The 13,171-nt window shown below is 31.5% G+C and overlaps 3 protein-coding genes across 3 annotated transcripts; 2 read left to right on the top strand and 1 right to left on the bottom strand.

The window, feature by feature from the left end:
• Nucleotides 1-165: 165 nt before the first annotated feature.
• On the top strand, nucleotides 166-3,435 carry SRAE_0000052400 (Transposase, ISXO2-like domain-containing protein; the record flags this gene model as incomplete). Its single annotated transcript, XM_024646426.1, has 5 exons — nucleotides 166-176; nucleotides 756-1,126; nucleotides 1,315-1,575; nucleotides 2,665-2,937; nucleotides 3,209-3,435. The coding sequence occupies 5 exons, from the start codon at nucleotides 166-168 to the stop codon at nucleotides 3,433-3,435; spliced, it is 1,143 nt and encodes a 380-aa protein (XP_024500609.1).
• A 260-nt stretch (nucleotides 3,436-3,695) lies between these two features.
• Nucleotides 3,696-6,526, top strand: SRAE_0000052300 (Hypothetical protein; the record flags this gene model as incomplete). Its single annotated transcript, XM_024646425.1, has 3 exons — nucleotides 3,696-3,787; nucleotides 6,045-6,162; nucleotides 6,203-6,526. 3 exons carry the CDS (start codon nucleotides 3,696-3,698, stop codon nucleotides 6,524-6,526), a joined length of 534 nt encoding a protein of 177 aa, XP_024500608.1.
• Nucleotides 6,527-8,354: 1,828 nt separating this feature from the next.
• Nucleotides 8,355-9,635, bottom strand: SRAE_0000052200 (Integrase, catalytic core domain and Ribonuclease H-like domain and AT hook-like family-containing protein; the record flags this gene model as incomplete). Its single annotated transcript, XM_024646424.1, has 1 exon — nucleotides 8,355-9,635. One exon carries the CDS (start codon nucleotides 9,633-9,635, stop codon nucleotides 8,355-8,357), a length of 1,281 nt encoding a protein of 426 aa, XP_024500607.1.
• Between the last annotated feature and the right edge of the window lie 3,536 nt (nucleotides 9,636-13,171).

Genomic DNA, 13,171 nt, shown 5'->3' with positions numbered 1-13,171 from the left:
TTTTACTACTGAATTCTTTAAGAAATATTTTCATCGACGAGAAAGCAGCTCTCATGTTTCTCCAAAATGAGAAAATAATAAAAAAGGAAATGGAATATTTTACATGTGGAAGCCCAACTTCATTTAAAAAGACAAAACTTCTCTTCAGATGCAGTAAAAAAAGCTATGGAAAGAGCGTAAGTATCAATAATGAAATGTTTTTCGCTGTTCATGTTGAAAAAAAGGACAGTGATACGCTTCTTGACGTCATAAAGAAGCACGTTGCACCTGGCCTTATAATTCACGCTGATCTTTAGCAAGGTTACAATAAAATTGAGAAAAAATTGAAGTTCAAGCACTGTACGGTAGATCATAGTGTAAGTTTCAAGTATCCAGAAACTGGTATTACTACGAATATCACAGAAAAAACGTGAAACGGCTTCAAACAAATTATTTCGGCACGATCAAGAAAAAAAAAGAACATGGAGAAACGTCTGTAAAAATTTGTTTGACGCTGTGTAAATAAAATCAATTTATAAGCTGGCTTTCTTGATGCTCTACGAGAAGTCGTTTATATCAATATATAATCAACTAATTTTTTAATATTTTTATTAATTTAATCAAATTTTAAAAAAATTTTCTTTTTATTTTGTCGTTTAAATCATATAATTACAATTTATTATTTTAACTTAAAAGAAATAACTTGAAAAAAAGCTTTTAACGCAGTTTTTAATTAAAAAAAACAAGAGGGGACCAGATCTAAAATTCAATTATAGCGGTTTGGTTAACCTGCATACAAGAAACAATATTCAGTTTGTTGATCATGAAGTCAAAGGTGGTAATAAAGAATCTTATATTGACTCCATGATAATTGAATCTTTTGAATGCGGTAACAACAAGGGTAAATCCGACGAGAAACCTAATTGTGCTTGGAAGAAGGCGAATAAGACCTTAAGAGAGCGACAGAAAAATAAGGACCATGATTTACAAGATAATGAAGAGCATAATAAATCGATAAAAGATACACATTCTATTTTCAATTTGGTTGTTTCATTTGAAAATCTAAATAAATCTACGCTTCTTTCTCAACACAATGAGATATTACATTGGTCTAGTACGACTTTAGCTTCTGACGAACAACAAATTAGTAATCATGAGTCTAAAAGATCTTTAAAATTTGAAGAAACTCTGGAAAAAAGAAACTTGAAATGAAATCTAAAGCAAATGAATTACCCAGACTTTTTAATTATTTAATGGTCAATAAGTTGGAGAATATCTTGGATTCAGAAGAAACTATGGAGAAATATGTAGACTAGAATAAATTAAAAATTATAGCTACTGTAGATAGGTCTGCATTGATTGGTAGAGATGCTGGCTACACTATCGAATGGTGCGTATTAGGCAACTCAAGAGGCGTTGGAGAGAAAATGTCAAATGCTTCCTCTCTGCAAATGTGTGAAGTAAAAGCTCTACGCTTATGTGTGGATAAGTTAATTCGGTTAAAAGAAACGTCCTCATTACCGAAAAGCGAAATTCTGTTAATTAGCGACAGTAGTTATTTGGTAGAAAGTGTAAATACTCATTTGAATGTTTGGAGTAAGAATGGGTTTGTGAAATTGAATAGCAAACTTTCAAAACATTGTGAAGAAAGGAAGAGAATTCATTGTGGTTTAAGTAAATTGAAATAAGCGGTGGTTAAAAGAGTCTTAGCACATAATAAGATTAGGATTAACGAAAAGGAGGATTGTATTGCTAAATCTTATGCTACGTCAAAGTGGAATAATTAATAGTTTTCCTCTTGTAGATTCTCGAGCAAGCTTAATCAAAATTAAAGAAAGATTTTTGAGTTTTAATTGTTTGAAATGCATTTATTTAAGGATACCTTTAAATAATAAAAGTCATCTACGCTCTAGTTTTTGTGATTTATCTTTCTACCGTAATTTTGAACAAAAAGTATTGCATTCAATTAGATATTCAAATAATTTCTATGTTGCATAAATTGGTTCAACACATCTTACTTTTTGATATTCTTATATATCACCTTTATTATTATCGTTATCTAAAAATTTTACATTAATTTCGTTTGTTTCACCAACTTTAACAAATAATTTGAATAAATAATTGATTCCTAACATTTGAAAAACTATTTCAAAATTATTATAAGCATTAAATAACTTAAATAATGTTGAATTGTATAAAACTATATATAATTATTGGCCTTAATTTTAGAATCACTGATGTACTAAAATTTTTTTTAAAAATTTGAATATTATACAGATGCATAATTTTTAAAAATTTCAACAATGATTTAATAAAATTTTTCAAACTAATATAGCAAATAGATAAAAAAAGAAATAATTATAAAACTTATTTTGGTACTATTGGATTAGTTGCCCACCAATTTTTAATTTCATATAATTTATTGATAATAAAAATTTTTTTTTTTCATATAAATTAATATATTGGTAATTGATAATGATATAAAGAAGTTAAAAAAAATATTTTTTTACTGATAAAAACGTGACATAACTAATTTTTTGCATAAATAACTAAAAAAGCAAGGGAAACAAGAGGTATTTGATATTAGATTCAATTTTTATCAATTTTTTGATTAAAATTATTTTTTTTATTTTTTAAGCAAATTAATAAAAATAAATTCTTTTCAACTTAATGAATCCATCTCAGATGAAACTGAAGCTGTAAAATATCTTCAAAACCGTGGTTTAATTCCTGAAACAAAAGAATGCGAAAATAGCCAAGCAATGAAGCTTTCTTTCGGCAATGTAATTAGATGGAGATGCAGTCTTAGAAGCTGCAGGAAACAGATTAAAGTACGGGTCAGAACGTGGTTTCAGGGAACCAGAATGCCACTAAAAATGGCAATCTTGTTCATTAATTATTGGGCAAGTAAAGAATCGTCTGGAGAAAGAATGAAAAGAGAATTGGAGCTGAAACCAGGTACGACTGTGGACTGGAACAGTCTTTTGAAAGAAGTGTGCCTTTTTATGGAGAAGAAGAACGAAAATAAGATTGGAAAAAAGGGATTAACTGTGGAGGTTGATGAAACCTTCTTTGCGCGGCGGAAAAATGCTGGGGCAGCAGTGGTGCTTTAGAAGGATCTGCAGGGGAACTAAAAAGTGTTTTGTGTAGCCTGTAGCAGATAGGACTTCAGAAACGTTGATGGAGGTGCTGAAAAAAAGGGTGGCTCCATAAACCCTTATAATTTCAGATATGTGGAGGGGATACACCAAAGTAGGTGCTTCTGGGTATGAGCACTTGAAGGTGACTCATAAGTATAATTTTGTGGATCCACTGACGAATGCTCGTACCCAGAACATTGAAAGAGTCTGGGAGTTAGTGAAGGAGAGGTCCAAAAGGCATAATGGAACCCATAGAAGCATGTTGGAGGGATACATGCACGAATTTTCATGGAGGAAAATAAATAAAGATAATTAATTTGAGTCCATTTTAAGGGACACTGTTATCTTTAATGACTTTTTAAATGAAAAATAAAAGTTTTTTAATTTTAATTTTTTTTTTTAATTTTATTGGAAACATTTGGAGGGATTCATTTTTTAAAAATTTTTTTAATTTAGTTAATTTTTGAATAAGTTATATGAATTTAAAAAAAAGAGGGCATAAAATCCAATACTACCGTATATATTTTTTTTGATTCTAGTAAATTTATTCTAATTTTAGAGTCGTTTAATTTGATCATGAAATTTGATCGTTTTCTCTGCGAATCCGCTGAACTTGCTGCTTCTGCTATAGCCACTGCCAACATTCAACTTAAAATTGCAGCAATAATGTTAGTAGTGGCTGTAGTGCTTCTTCTTGCATATGTGGGTTGGAAATGGCTGTTTTTTATTGTTTGTACCTTTGTTGTTAATAAATTCATGTAAATTTAGTTATTGTTTATTTGTTTTCATTATTTTGTTTTTTTTTTTCATGTTACATGTCTAAGTTGGAAGGTAAGTATAATGTTGTATCATATAGAAAATTAATAAAAATTTGATTGTTTTAGTAGGTAGATCCAGGTGGAAGATAGGAATTTGGCTAATTTAAAGAAAAATTTTAAATATCGTTAATAATCGAAGAAATTTGAACAATTATGGTAAAAATGTTAAATATTATTAACAATTGAGAGAATATAATCAAGTATTGTAAAAATTTTTCAAATATTATTCAATTGAAAGAAATTGATCAAATATTGTAAAAATTTTTTAAATATTATAATTAGCAATTGAAAAATTTGACTAATTAGTATACAATTTTTAAAAAACTTGCTTATAAATAACTGAGTTAATAATAAGTTAAGCAAAAAGTTAAAATCAAGGTAATTGAGCGATATCGGAGTGCGATCATAATAAAGAGTAGGAAATGAGCTGGTAGTGAAATATTGGTAACAGGGTAATTGATAAAAGAAAGTTGATAAGAAAAGATTAAATGTTAAAGAACTTATTTTAACACTAAACATGGAGTTGGGAATAGGATAATCGCAATTTTCTCGTTTATTATATAAAAGGGTGTCAATAAGATGTAGGGTAGCGGAGTTTTAAAATAATCGGTGAAACCTCTATGTAAACTATTTATTATAAGCAAAACGATTACTGACTAATTTTTTAGCAGTAGAAAATGTTTTTATATGCCTGAGAAAAGACAGTGTCTTTACATTTTATCCGTTATGAAATTTATTGCTTCAAAAAACATACGTCAAACTAATATATATACTGAGGATAATTAAATAATAAATTATTTTGAAGAATTATCTGGAAATGAACAAAATTTGATATCAGAAAGCCCTGTAAACTCAAAAAAAACTTTGGTTTCATCAGAAAATGCATAAAAGATATGAAACAAATAAACATTTTACATATAAGGAAACCGTTAATAAAATGCATTTTGAATAACATTAAAAAACAATCGAATGATTTCAAAGAGAAGTTTATAGACAAGAATACAAAAACTACTGAACAATCTGTTATCCTCAATAACAATTTAGAAAATCAAGAATAAACACTATGAATTTGTTTTAATAATTAATGATAATAATTATAATATTTACGTATAAAATATTTTGTATCGTAAAAATTTAAAATAAATTTTTTTCCTATTTACAACATTTTTTTATTTTTTTTATTACTCCAATATTCCATGAATAAGAGTGATTTGATTTTTATAAATTTTTTTTATAAAATTGTTATAAGCTATGAAATTTGTTATAGAACTATAAAAAAAAGATTCTGAAAAAAACCATTCTCCAGTATCCACTTGTAAAATTCAACATTTATCTATCCAACAAATTGAAAAACTTTCTTTGTAAAAAATTTCAAAATTTATTTTTTACATATATATTATTATATTTTTATATTATCAAAAATTTATTTTTGAATATCATGCCAAACATCTAATCATACATAATTTAATTTTTTTAAAAAAGTAACCTAAGAAATTTTTTTCAGATATGGAATATTATGAATGGAAGAATAAAGTTTCACTAGAACATAGTGAAGAAATAAAAGAAGAGATAAATAAATTGAATTCTATTTATAATGAATGTAAAGAAAGGATTAAGATAGCAAATTCAACATTTTAAATTATAGTAGAAGAAAATAAAAACAATCCTGAAAATTAGCAAGAGTCGTCAATAAATATAATAAAATCATAAAAAATAAAGGCATTAGATTGAAATGGATTAAGGTTGTAGGGAAATTAAGAGTCGAAGCAAAAAAAAGCTATTTGAACAAATTATGAAATAATTTGATATGTTTGTTGGAAAAACTACAAAAAATACACGCTATTGAAATGCATAATCAGCAAAATGATGTATCTAAAGAGATAGAAAAATTTAAAGAATCAAAAGTTTATAATGATATTGTTGATTCATTAATAATTTTTGTGAAAAAATCAAGAAATGTCACTGAATCATTAAGCAATAAAGTAAGGGAAAAAAAAAGCAATATAAGTTTTCTAATTGTCTAGTTTTGAAAAGTCTTTTTTTTAAGCGGAATTAATTATATAATATCAGTAAACCTTATTAATATCCTATACAATGATTATGCCAGTACGTATGCAATTGCAACACCTGATCGTGTGATTGTTGGTGTAAAACAAGAAAAATTTGGAAAACAAGATGAAAACGATGCTGATTTTAACCACAATAAGATAAAAATATTATTTAAGGTAAGTTATAATGATTTATTTTAAATATAACTTTTTTAAGTCTGTTGTTAGCGCAATTAATAAAACAATGGCTTTAAACAAAGCTAAAAAGTCTTTAATTTCATTTTCTGGACTTAAGAAAAATTTAGGAGAAATTTTTGTTGATTTAGAAGGAGGAAAATCACTAGATTTATTTAAAAACGACGTGGAAATCAAATCATTGGCATTGAAGTTCTTGCGTTTAACAAAGTTAAATATCACAATATCATGTTGTAAAAATTTATCTTTGTTATTGGTAGATTTAATGAGTGACAATTCTATTAAATACTATGAAACTACTGGAAAAGACTATGTCGCTTCAATAATTAATTATAATGATGAATAATTTTTTAAATTCTTAATAATACATTTTAAAATAAATTTTGCTATAAATTTTAAATATTTTTTATTTTATTATTGTAAAAATATATATTAGGTCATTTTAAAACATTTGATGTAATAGTAAAGATATTAACGATAAATGATGAAGGATTTTAGCAGTAAAAGTTATTTTTATAACATTTTTAAAAAAAAAACACTTGTACATTCTTATTTTTATAAAAAAAAAATTTAAGCATCGTAATATTATTTTTTTTTAATTATTTTTTAAGTTAATCTTTTAAAAAAATGTTTTGAGTAATTTTTGACTAAAAATAATTATTCTTTAGTTACGATGTTTAAATATCAGCAACCAGTAAAATAATATTTTGCACTTTTTAATAAATATATAAATTATTTTGTTACGATGTTTTATTTAGTAGATAACACCAAGACTGGTGTATTATTTGTCACTGGCCCTATTTATACCCCTTATATGGGCTACGCCCATATAACATCCCCCGTATAAGCTTTAATAAAGCTGAAGGAAGTGGATAAATAGGGAGTGAATAAAAAATAAAAAAAAGTTAAAAATTATAATTTTGAAAAAAGGTTATTGTTTTTTTTTTTTTTTTCTTATTTTTTTTTTGTTGTTAAAAGGAGGCACGGTCAATTTTTGTAAAATTAAAATGCGCCACGGCCTTCATCTATTGGAATTTCGTATTTAAAAAATTTTTCTTTTAATTAATTTAAATTTATTATATTTATAAAATTTTTCTATTTTTTTCTGGTATTTCCTATTATTTAAATTATTTTTTTCTGATATTTCTTATTATTTCTATTTTGTTTTGGTATTTCTTATTATTTCTATTTTGTTTCATATTTCTTATTATTTCTATTATTTCGTTTGATATTTCCTATTATTTCTATTATTTTTTTCATTTTTTTTTTTTAAAATTTATCTAATTTTAAAATTTGAAAGTAACGATTTAAATTGATTATATATTTTTAGAAAATAATAAAATTTATCAAAATATTTTTGATTCATTAATCTTATCTTGAAAATAATTTTGTTTTATTACATCTATTAGTTATTTCTAGCCAATTTTGATTGTTTTACGATGTATTCTATTATTATTTATGTATTTTTGTTATTTTTCAGAAGAGAAGAAAAAAAAAATTCAAAATGATGCCAATGGATGCTAAAGTCGAGCTTGCCTTTAACAATTACAGGATGGGGCTTGGAGGTGCTGCTTTTTTTCTTTTTTTTGTTTATTCTGTGGATCATTTATGGACGTAGAAGGCATAGGGACTATAAGAGACGTATGGAGGCCGCTTGGGTCCACCCACCCACCCCTTACCACCCCAAATTCCCGTATGTAGAACTGGAGGATGAATCACCATTAATATGTAGTGTTGAATAACAGTAAGTTTGAAATAGTCCATATATGATAATTATTTTTCAGAATTTCTCAGTCCACACAAAAAAGGGAAATGAACGAGTATGGTTGTATTGCATTATGGGTAGCTGTGTTTGTAAAAAGAATGTAGGATATCTGTACAAATTATCGTTTAATCTTTTTTTTTAATTATGTTGTTTAAATTTTTGTTAAAATAAATGTTGTTGAAGTAATTTGTAAGAATGTAGGGGGAATTATTGAAATTTGATTCAACTGGTGGTTTAAAAAAAATGAGGCTGAGGAAAAAGAAAAAAATTTTGGTCTTGCATATTCTATATATATATATATTTTTTTTTTTTTTTTTTTTGGTGTAACTTGTATGATTCGATGGTAATTGATGTTATTGTAAACAAAAAATTTCATAATGTTTATGTTAGTACTATGTAGTGCTGTTGATTATTCATTACTTGGTTCTTCTGTGATTGTTTTTCTGGGTCTACCACGTTTTTTAATTTCTTTCACTGTTTCATTTGCAGGTTGTGGTTTATTTTTGTTGGTTGTTTTTCTAGTTAATTTACGGGGTCGTCCTCGCTTTTTCTTTATATCTATGTTTAGTTCTTTCTGAGGTGGAATTGATTCTTTATTGTGCACTTTCTTTGGTCTCCCTCTCTTCTTTGTGGATGGAATATCCAATGTCGGTGTTGTTTCTGATGCGATAGTAGGAAGTGTACTTGGCGTGTCTGTCACTGTGGAAGGTAGCGAGTAGTGCTTCGGAGCTAGCTTCAGTAAGCGAGCATTTGTTTTGAATGCGGTGTCAATTCTTCTACCTTTTGAGGATAGTTTTTGTATCATGTATGAGTCGCCGTGTACATGTTCTATTACTTCATATGGGCCATCATATTGTGCACTATTCTTGTGCGCCGTAGGGTCCTTACGAAAAACGAGAGTTCCTGCGGGAATCCGTTTGGGTGAAGTTTGAGCTACTTGTCGCTGTTGTTGATTCATGTGTGATTTCAAGTATAAGAGGAGATCATGTCGACCGGAAAGAGACGAGTTTGTATATGGCTCTGCAAGCCATTTGTCTGTTGTGTGCAATATATATTCTTTTGGTTTACCTTCTTGTGTAGTGGTATAACCGAAGTTGTGGGCATATTGAGCACTGTGAAGTATCAACTTGATATCAATCTTGGGGTATAGGCGGATGGTTTCGCGGATTATGCGGTTGAAGCGTTCTACAATTCCATTGCCTTGATGATTGTAAGCAGAGACAGTGTAATGTCTGATGCCATAGTTGTTACAAAACATTTTGAAGGGAGTTGAAATGAAAGCAGGGCCGTTGTCGGATTTGATAACTGTGGGGAATCCAATGAGAAAGAAGAGACGTTCCAAGGCGTTGATAGCCGTAATAGCACCCAAGTTGGTAGTATGACATAAAGAAACGAATTTACTGAATTCGTCAATTAGTACCAGAGCATTATTATTGTCGTCTATAATAATGTGATCCAAGCTTAATGTGTGCCAAGGATGTGGAGGTATAGGTAATGTCTTTGTCGATACTGGAGCCATTAACGGGGACTGTGTCTTATTCAGAAGACATTGAGAGCAATTGGACCAAGCCTTCTTGATGTCATTGTCCATGCTGGGCCATAGGAAAATGTCTTTAAATTTTCGTACTCCTTTCTCAAATCCGGAGTGGTTGCCTAAGAGGGGGTGTTCATGCCATAGAGACAAGAGCATGAAACGTAGTATTTGTGGAACATAAATTCCTGTTTTTCCTCTGGATTGTATCTTGCAATCTGGGTAATCTAGACGTTCTTTTTCGTTGAGAAACGTTGTAAACTGAGAGACTATATATGGGGTTTGGAAATAGTTTGTTGTTTTAGGGAATACAGCAAGGTATTTCTCATCAATGGGTGTTACTGCTACAGTGAATACTGAGCGACTTAAATAGTCCGCGACTGCGTTGTCAGTACCTTTGATATAGCGAATATCGATGTCAAATCCCATAATGTAATTCTTATAACGATCCAATATGTTGGAAACATCCGATTTGGTCATTAGACTAAGAAGACTGCTTTGATCGGTGAGTACCGTTGTGCGTTTTCCGTAAATGTAAGGGCTAAATGATTTCAGAGCAAATACTAAACCAAGTACTTCTAATTGTACTGGGGCGTACATAAGTTCTGCATTTTTCAACGTTTTGGAAGTTAAAGCGATTGGTCTGTTGTTCTGCATCAATGCGGCGCCAATACCTTGAGTACTGGCATCAGTTACTATCGTATAAGGAGCGGAATCGTCAGGTGGCGATAACGTGCATGCTTCGGCTAATGCAGATTTAATTTTATTGAAAGCTTCGGTGTGTTTAGAAGTTCATAAGAATTGTGATGTACAATCGTATAGAATATTAGCCAATTTGCTATAACCGGGTATATGTTTGCGGTAGTAGTTAGCGGCTCCTAAAAACGAACGTAATTCTTTTTCGTTTGACGGAATGGGTTTATTTCGTAACGCAGCGGTTTTCTTCGGATTTGGCTGAATACCATCTTTGCTGATGATGAATCCTAGGTATTCAAGTGATTGTTGGAAAAAGAGACATTTTGAGAGGGAAAAACGAAAATCAAAAGACAGAGCTTTTGATAGGGCTGTGTTGATGTTTTCGAGATGTTCGTCTACTGAGTTATCAGTTAATAGGATATCGTCAAGGTAGACAAAGTTGTTGGAGGATTTGAATAATTTTTCAACTACATGATTGAAGAAATCGGGGCTGCCTACTAATCCCATGGGAATTCGTTTATACTGGAAAATGCCAATATGTGTGGGAAAACCAGTTAGATAACGGCTGTCCTTGTCAAGAGTGAGTTGATGGAAACCATTCTTCAAATCCAATGAGGTGTAGAATTGCTTGCCAGATGCTTTATCCAGGATGGTGTCTATTCGTGGTATGTGATGTGATTGAGGCACGATCAATTTGTTAATGGAGCGAAAATCGACCACAAATCTCCATTCATTATTCTTCTTCTTAACCAAGTTGATTCGCGATAGATAAGGAGTACGAGATGGTTCAATCATGTCGTGCTTAAGCATATCATCGACTTGGCGTTTGATTTCATTTTCTTTTTCTACTGAATAGCGAGGAGCACGAATCGGTTTGGGGATATCGTGAGGGGCTGTTCGTAGTTCTAAGGTTTCTGGACCGTTATACCGGCCAGGAGTAGGATTGAATTCGTGGAAGACAGATCGATGGGTCCATAAAATGTCGTGTAATCGGGATAGTTGATCTTTGGATAGAGCAGTGGGGGGAAGTTGTACTTGTGAAAGAAAGTCAGACTTCTGCAGTTGTTGATCCGGAAAGCTTTTCGGGTAAGGTGGAAGTCGGTCACAGATGTCGGCTTCATCACTGCTGTAGCCATGGTTTGTAATGCGAAGGTCAGTATCCGATAATGATTCGACTAATGTGACATAACCTAACGTGGTTTTGTCATGTAAGGCTACAGGGTTTGCTCCGATATTGTTGATTACAAAGTTAATTTGATTATCAATAACAGGAGAGATTGCATTGTAAGTAACTAATTGGTTACTTCCTTTAAAGTAAGGACTTGCAACTGTATAAACAGCGTCCAGTAGTACATTCACGGGTGCATCAACTCTGGGGTTGAGAATAGTCGTGGAATGTGGTGGAAGATCTGTATTGCTAGTTAATTTGAAGGGGTAAGCATTTGATATGGGAAAAGAGTGAGATCCCAAGTGTATACGTCCATGTTTCCAGGATATTGAAAAATCACCAAAGGCTTTTAAACCAGGCTGTCCCAAGATGAGGTCATGGGATACATGTGGACTAACATGGCATATGATGTTGTAATGATCTTGTCCAATAGGGATTCGGAGATGTATAATTTCATTTAAAGATAGTTCTGTTCCATTTGCGGAGTAAGCCGTTGCTGATGTGGAGTGTCGAGCAAGTATGTATTCCTTTTCGATTTGTTTTGCAATTGAGAGGCTACAAACGTTGATGGAAGCTCCGGTATCCAATAGGAGCGTGATCGGTAATTTGCCCATTATTATGCGTAAACGAGGAAGAGCTTCAGAAAGTACTGCATTGACTGAGACAGGTACCGGTCCGTCGCCAAATTTCCATTTAGCAGGGGACAGTAAAGGTGCCGAATAATCGGTTTTAGGGGAAGGAGCAGTCGCTCGTGCATTATGTTGGGGCAGTTTGTTATGACTGCGGTTGGACCATATCTTAGTACCTAATAAGGTGGATAAAAAGGTCAGGAGGGAGACAATGCTTCGGGGCAGTGTCAGCATTGCATCAGTTAATTCCATGCGTTTGAGGTGATCCATAAAGATTACAAAGTTGTTGTAAGAAGTACACAACTCGGGATTATAAGTAGAGGACGGGGTTTCTTGTTCGGTTTTGATAGCAAGTAATTGTTGTAATGAGCTGATCTTTCTGGCTTGGTCAGCAATACGTTTAATCAAGTTATCGTCGTCATCCATTTCCATTTTGTCACCAGCGGAAGTTTTTATGGTTTCTTTAACTGCTGCTATTTCTTTATCGTAAATAAGCTTCATTTTATCTAATTCTGATTGAAGTTTCGTTGTAGCTGCTTCCGATAAACGAGTTTTCTCTTTCGCAAATTCAGTACTGTCTCTCTTGCGTTGTAAGTCGCATTGTTGTTGCATCTTTTTCTTGCTTGCTTCTATCAGTTGATCACATTTAGTCGTCGCTTGCTGTTTCAGGTCATCAATAGCTTGTGCGTGTTTATTGCGCATACTGTGAAGTTCGGTTTCATGGAGCTTCTTCTCGGTGCCAGCTTGTTGAAGTGTTCTGGTTTGGAATTCGAGCAGGGCATTCTTCGCACCGTCGGCGAGGGAAACGTGTCGATTATAATTTTCACGAAGCGTTTCAAGTTCGGTTAAAGTATCCTTATGTAGCTTCATTTGGGCGGCTAGAGCATCCTTGGAGGCCGAAAGTTGATCTTTTGCATGTGCTAAATCTGTTTCTGCATGTGGTAAGCGATCGAGATGTACTTTGATTTTCTTCTCACGGGTTTCGGATTGTGATTTGAAATCTGCAAGGTCCTTTCCGGCGGCAGACAGTTGAAATTGTAATCGGGAAACTTCATTTTCAAGGTCTCTAATCTTGTCGGAAGAGATTGAATGTGATTGCCGAAGTTTTGCATATTCCGGAGAGGATAAGACATCGATATCAAGAGGTCGCTTTCGTTTACGTATTGGAGACGGAGGGACTACCTTGCCATCTGGGATTTGGG

Source organism: Strongyloides ratti, scaffold srae_scaffold0000003 (assembly GCF_001040885.1).
Source record: "Strongyloides ratti genome assembly S_ratti_ED321, scaffold srae_scaffold0000003".
In the NCBI taxonomy this organism is placed as follows: domain Eukaryota; kingdom Metazoa; phylum Nematoda; class Chromadorea; order Rhabditida; family Strongyloididae; genus Strongyloides; species Strongyloides ratti.
The sequence above is the reverse complement of the archived record's forward strand: the minus strand, read 5'-3'. Positions and strand labels throughout refer to the sequence as shown.